The sequence below is a fragment of the Zootoca vivipara genome, chromosome 8 (genome assembly GCF_965207765.1).
Source record: "Zootoca vivipara chromosome 8, rZooViv2.hap1.1, whole genome shotgun sequence".
In the NCBI taxonomy this organism is placed as follows: Eukaryota; Metazoa; Chordata; class Lepidosauria; order Squamata; family Lacertidae; genus Zootoca; species Zootoca vivipara.
Genome location: NC_142591.1, coordinates 69,192,174 through 69,198,921, shown reverse-complemented (window position 1 = coordinate 69,198,921; position 6,748 = coordinate 69,192,174). Strand labels below are relative to the sequence as shown.

At 47.5% G+C, this 6,748-nt stretch overlaps 1 protein-coding gene across 1 annotated transcript; it reads left to right on the top strand.

The window, feature by feature from the left end:
* Window positions 1–263: 263 nt before the first annotated feature.
* Window positions 264–2,753, top strand: TMEM74 (transmembrane protein 74). The gene is made up of 2 exons (XM_035126349.3): window positions 264–386; window positions 1,420–2,753. Exon 2 carries the CDS (start codon window positions 1,589–1,591, stop codon window positions 2,561–2,563), a length of 975 nt encoding a protein of 324 aa, XP_034982240.3. The 5' UTR covers window positions 264–386; window positions 1,420–1,588; the 3' UTR covers window positions 2,564–2,753.
* Window positions 2,754–6,748: the final 3,995 nt, after the last annotated feature.

The following is a 6,748-nucleotide window of genomic DNA, read 5'->3' as shown; positions in this document are numbered from 1 at the left end:
CAACTCTGCTTTATCGCCCCTGCGCGAAACTCCCTTTGCGATCCTAAACCTCTGCGGCCAGCGCTAACTCGCTTGTTTGCGGGCGGGGAGGGCGGCACTCTGCACATGATCGAAGGACATCGCTTCATGGCTTCCCACGCGCCGAGAGACCAGCTCTGCCGGCGACCTCTCACTCTGTCCGCTCCGCCTGCAGGACTACGTCTCCCAGCATGCACCGCGAGCTCCTCCTCCCTCCCTCCCTCCCTCCCCCACGCGCCCCTCGGGAGGCGGGCGGAGCAGCATGCGAGAGGAGGGCGGCCGCCCGGACTTCTTGGCGAGACTTCAGCGGGATGGGCAGCGCCGCGCCTCCGCCGCCGGGTGGGCGCAAACTGAGCGGGGAAAGCCAGGTATGTCCGGAGAGGAGGAATGAAGGGGAATCAGCTGCCGGGGCCACCCGAGTCCGCCTCCTGACGACCTTTAGAAACGCGTCCGCCTGGAGTTTGCACGCAGACCCCGGGGAGGAAAAAGCAGGGAAAGGTCTCCGTGGTGCCAGCCTGGGCTCTGACACGGCTTTTGGGGGGCATCCCTCAATCCAGTCTGTTGGCACGGGCGCCCAGAAGGCAGCAGCTCTCCGGGGATGTAATTCATAATAATTATATTTTGCTTCATAGATGGATAGATAGATAAAAGTCTATGCTGGGTTTTTTTCCCCTCCCTCATCCCCTTTCTTTAAGGTCAGTGGGTTGTTCTTTTATATATTTTTTTCCATGCTCCAAGTTTTCTCTCTGCCTTGCATGCAGCGCATCGTTCCTCTCCGTTGCTTTGCATCCTCCACCTTTGAGGAGCATAATTTCATTGCAAGCGTGGCGGGTGTGTGTGTGTGTTTTAATCGGAGCTGGAGATCTGCTTCAGAAAGTGCTCCTTTCCCTCCTCCTGGGATTATCAGATTTCCACAAGAGAATAGAGATCCTGATTTGCCGAGCTACAAGGGATTTGCTGGCTTCTTCCTAATTAGACTCCACATTTGAATGTGGACTCTTCCCCCCACCCCACCCCCAAGTTTAGTTCTTTCTTGAATTTGCGCTTTCCTCCATTTGAAACTTGGTGGTCTTTGCCTATCAGGGGGGAGCTATGGGTATATATTTATGCCTCCCCTTTATTTCCGATGGGTTCTTTCTGTAATTGGATAGCGGTGTCAAAGGTTGATTAGAGTTCCTAATAGATTTGAGTTCGGCAAGCGGATTTCGGCTTTAAGTGCTTGATTAAAACAATCGCATTTGTTGTTTGCCTGCCACACACACACACACACACACATGCACACAAACGTCCCGACACGCTGGACAAAATCAGAATAATGAGTTTGAGTCTGTATTAGCCTCATAATATATCTTGATGATGAAGCTGTTTTCTCCCCCCCACCCCACCCCTTTCTATTTGCAGATTGAAAAGGAATGCTTGTCCAAGGAAATTTGTTTAATTGGGTAGTGGCTGAAACAGTGTCCCAGCTAAAACAGTGGCTGGAGAACAGTAGATTGCTTCAGTTGGCTAAGAGCTCTTTCATGCTTGATGGCGAGGTTGGAATTGTCACTGTTTACTGAAGCATGGGCTTATGAATGGTAAACCACGGCTAGTTCAAGGGGGCTTCCCGATGGCATGCGTGGAGCTTCTGTACCTCACCAAAGAGGGTGGTCAGTCCGATCAGTGTCAGAATATGGACTGGAGTGTGCCTACTCCCCCCGGTCAGGGACAGCCCGGTGAAAGTGTCGGAAGGACTGCAACCGTATCCATGGCTGCTGAGTGCTGCGAGAGGCACTGCAAAGCCATCCAGAGGGCAGATCTTGCTGAAGCCCCTCTTTCCTTCACCACTGGTTCCTCGCCGTGCCCAGAATGTACAACCACAGGTGAGATCACCTGCCATCCCAGCCTTCCCAAAGAAGCAAAGGGGGCAACCCAAAAGAGAGCTTGCTGCTGCGAATCGGAGACATCCTTCACTTTCGTGGACGAAAATGTCAACAATCTGGACTATGCTGGATGTCTCGCCCACAAGAGCTGCTGCCAAAGCCAGGATCTCCTCCTCCACCCCGACCCTACTACTGGAGAGATGCCCCTCGAATGGCCCTACGATCCACCCTCACTGATTTCCGAGGAAAACGACGATGTTGCCTCGGAAGCTGATGGGGGAAAGTCAATAGACTATGGCTTCATCAGCGCCGTCTTCTTCCTGGTCAGCGGGATACTGCTAGTGATCGTTTCCTACGTGGTCCCCAGGGACGTGACCGTGGATCCCAGCACGGTGGCGGCAAGGGAAATGGAGCGGCTGGAGAATGAGAGCGCAAAGATTGGGGCTCACCTGGATCGTTGTGTGATTGCCGGGCTCTGCCTTTTAACGTTGGGGGGCGTAGTACTGTCCAGTTTGCTCATGATCTCTATGTGGAAAGGCGAGCTCTACAGGAGAAGCAGGTTTGCAGCCTCCAAGGAGTCGGCCAAGCTCTACGGCTCCTTTAATTTCCGAGTGAAATCTTCCACAAATGATAACATGGAGTTATCGTTAGTTGAGGAGGATGCTCTTGCCGTAGATAGTTAGGGTGTCCTTGGCCCTCTGAGGCAGCAAAGGATGAAGACCGTAATTGTCATTACAGTACATGAAACCAAATGAAGCTTAAAATAGCAAGCGCCGTCCGTTGAAGATTATCTCTTCCTAGCCCATTGAAATGGTATGTTTGTGTTCTGTAGACATTATAGTCTTGGACGAAAAGACAAAAGAGATAATATTCAAAATAATGCATACTTGGGATTCAGCCATTGAACATGGCTCTCTTGGTGATTATGGAAATTCTCCGATGGCTGATGTCCATTGAAACTGCGTCACTTAGAGCCACATCCACACCCTACATTTAAAGCTGTGTGATTCCACTTTAAACAGAGTTCCCTGGGAAGAGGGATAAATGATTGTGAAACCACTCTGGGGATTGTAGCTGTGGGAGGGGAACAGGAGTCTTCTATCAACTCTCAGCATTCTTACCAAAATACAGCTCCCAGAATTCATTGGGGGAAGCCATGACTGCTTAAAGTGGCTTACATTTATTGCTTTAAATGTAGGGTGTAGATGTGATCCTGGTGTGCATGCAATAACAGTAGAAGTCGGATTGCCATTGGCTGGCAGCCCCACCCCCCAGTGAAGGTCTAGGAGCTGCCCTTTCCATTTTCCACAGCACCATTTGTAAGTGTCACTCCAGGACTTTGTGGGGAATTGAAATGGCAGGTCCTTAATCTGCAATGGGACCTGCCATCTTAATACCCCACAGTACCCCTAAGCAACATTGCATCAGGGTCCCTATAGAAAATTAAAAAGGTGGTGTGGTGCTACAAGCAATGAATGTTTAAAGGAGACATGGGTAAGGTGTCAGCAGTAGGCTTTGCTGGGCTGCCAGGATTCCAGGAGCTGCCCAAGGCTGGCTGGTGGCATTGCCCATGCATTGCAGGATCAAGTGGTGGCTTATGTGTGAGACTGCGTCATTGCAGACGGAGCCTCCATGTGGCCTCTTCAGTGCAATGGTTTTCAGCGGAGTCAAGCCACACAATCGGCTGAGATGTGCCCATCAACCGAGATCAGACATGTCAAGTCGTGTGTGTGTGTGCGAACCAGGGCTTGATGAGCCGACAGTTGAATGCGTGGACTTGCTCAACCGAATAACATCGTGTCTATGGCAAGAAGAAGGCTGTGTCTGTGTGATGTCAACATTCACATGTGCGCATCATCTCTTCCATGCTATGGTCATCAAACGGCGCATATGTGAATTTTCTGTAAATAGCCAAGAGGTGTCTGCATACTGAATTCACTGAAAAGCATTACAATTAAGGTAATGGGAGCTGTCACAAAGGTTCTGTATTCGCAAAGGCCTTTTCACACAGAGAAGGGGCAAACGAGATTTTCAGGTCCAAATAAACATCTGTAGCATTGCAGCCTGAACATAAGAACTACCATAGCTCCAGCCTAAGCATCTGTTAGGTGTACAGAAGGCCTCTTGCTCAATTTCTGGCATCTCGAGGTAGTGGTGGGCAAATATTCCTGTCTGGAACCCTAGAGGGCCACTGCCAGTCAGTGTAGGCAATACTGAGCTAAATGGGCTGACTCAGCGTACGTCAACTTCCGATGTTCCTATGCATCCGATGCAGAATCAGATCAAAAGCCCATCTAGCCCAGCTTCCTGTTTTCACAGCTGCCCAGCAGCTGCCCACAGAATGTCAGCACAACAACATTTTCTTTACTTGTGATTCCCAGCAACTGGTTTTCAGAGGCATGCTGTGCCCAACAGTGGAGGCAGAACGTAAGCATCACGACTACTGGCCACTTACTGCCTTATTTATTGTTTTATTATTGATTGCATTAGTTGGTTGCTATTTAAAACAAAGGTTGAAAGCAACTTACCTAGAATGTGTCCAAACCCCCTTTTATAGCAGTCTGAGTTGGCCATAAGTACATCCTGCTGCAGAGAGTCCCACAGTTTAACTGTGTGCTTCCTTTTGGTCTGCCCTGAATGGTACAATGTTCAGCTTCAGTGGATGACCCCACATTATAGGATAATGAAAGAGAGAGGGAAACTTCTATCCACACCCTTCAAGTAATGCATCATTTCATACACCTCTGTCGTGTCCTTTCTTACCTTCCCCCCCTCCCCAAGTTTTTTTTAAAAAATCAGCAGGGGTTGTTATTTTCTATGCTTGAAAAATTTACCTTTAATAATGCTTTCCACCTGTTTTCTCAGGACAGATGTGAAGTAACAGCCCCGTAATATTATGGATTCCCCCCTGGATCCATTTAAAAAACGTTACTTTGGTTGCATCCCAGGTGCAGAAACTGATCTTAGGGACAAGTCGCAGATATTCGTTAGAAGACCAGCAATTTAACATTTGAGTTCTTCAAAAACTCTCAGGTAGATGTCACCTGGACTACGTGATTTGCCTGTTTTTAATTTGTCAGGAAGGTGTGGAATTTGGTCTCTTCTTACCACTATTTAACCACAGACTACCTTCCTTATTCAGGCACAAATAACTGCCCTACATTTCCCACAGGGAGCTACTGTGAGTTCCTCACTTGTAGGTGGCACTCAGAAACGACATTTTGGCATTCCAAATTGCACTAACTTTCTTGTTGTGTGTTAAAATAATTGCTTGGTGGCATTTTCATCCAGCTAAGTCCACGTTTCTCTCCGCAGCCCTTCCATGCTTCGTATAAAGCATTTAATACTCTCTGTCACTCTAAAAACCATAAACTGTAACAACCTACATGAAAGGTTATTAACAGACTGTGGCAATATGCTAAGGGGCACCAGTAATCAAGCCCCAGGACAGCCATCCGGTACCTGCAATTAAGGACTGGAGCTTCAATTTCAATTTGAGTTGTTTTTTCCCCTCTGCTTATCAAGGGTGCAGTGGTTTTTTCCTGCTTATACCTGCACATCTATGCGAGATATAAAACTCCTTTAAGCCCCATGAGTCATTTAGTCATTGGATTTATAACCCTCCCTGCCCTTGAAGGCTTGTGGAGGTCAACAGCCTTACAAAAATTATTCTAAAACGGATGGCTTTGATAATTGCCCTGCTTATCATCAGTTGTTATCCCCATGTATCTGACCAGTCAGAACTTCTGAAAGACGACGTACTCCGGTCATTTGCAATGTGGAGATTGGAACTGGGTTTTTTAGAACAAAATTCACATAAGGAACACATGAGGCACTGCAGAATATCACAGAGTGCCAAGCAGTCGTGCAAGTTGTGTTGCATAAGTGTCCATCAAAACATGACAAATCTGTTCATTTCAATGGGGCTTATCTAGAAGAATTTGCTGCTAATCAGACCCAAGATCTATAGCCAGTTAGGCTTTGTACGCTTCCTCCATGATGTTTTCTCTACATTCGATTAATCCTAAACTCTTTGGTAACAGGAACTTTCCAATATACATCTTCTCATTTAATATGCAGTTGTTGGGAAGGGTCGTGTACAAAGTGCTTGTCTGCCTGCCCCAAATACATGTGCTGTGTGTATTAAGTATCCATTGCTGGCAAATCAAGAGCCATTGTGATGCTGTTGTTATGGGACCAGCTCTACCGTTGGGCAGAGTGAGGTTTCGGATGCTCGGTGTCGTGAAGAGGAAGTAAATTGAGAGTCATTTAATTTTTTTATTCTATTTTTTACTGCCAAGAAAGGAGAAAGGCACTTGTGGGATTTTCCACCTCGGGTGCCCAAATAATTTTACTGGCTTCAATTTGTGGGCATAGGAACACCTTCAATTTGTGGGCATAGGAACACCATTTGCTGGTCTGCCTCGGGCAGCAACATATCTTGAGCCAACCCTGAGTGATTTAAGTACGTATCAGACTGACACCAGATAGATAGATTTGGATTCATATCCCTGGCCAGCCACAAACCTTATTTTGAGTCATTTTTGGTCAGTCATCATCTCAGCCGAGCCAATCTCAGAGGGCTGGCCATGTACTAAGAGTGTGGTGTTTAGTGTGTGTCTGAAACAAAGCTTGAGAATGGCTGTCACCCCTTCAGCCACTTTCCCCCATTTGACCCATGGTTGGTGGGGAGGGGAGGGGCTCCCCACCCTGATGTACTCTTGAGCTCTTTTGAGGAAAATAAAAGCCAGGTTGCAGATTGCTTGCATAAGCTTCTTATACCACCACCTGTGTTTGTTTTGTTTTTTTTTTATTTATTTGTTGCATTTATATCTCACCTTTTTATCCAAGGAGCCCAAGGTGGCATG

What these genes read in the sequence shown, in the direction of transcription:
- TMEM74 (XM_035126349.3), top strand. Translation starts at nt 1,589, where the DNA reads ATGAATGGTAAACCACGGCTAGTTCAAGGGGGCTTCCCGATGGCATGC.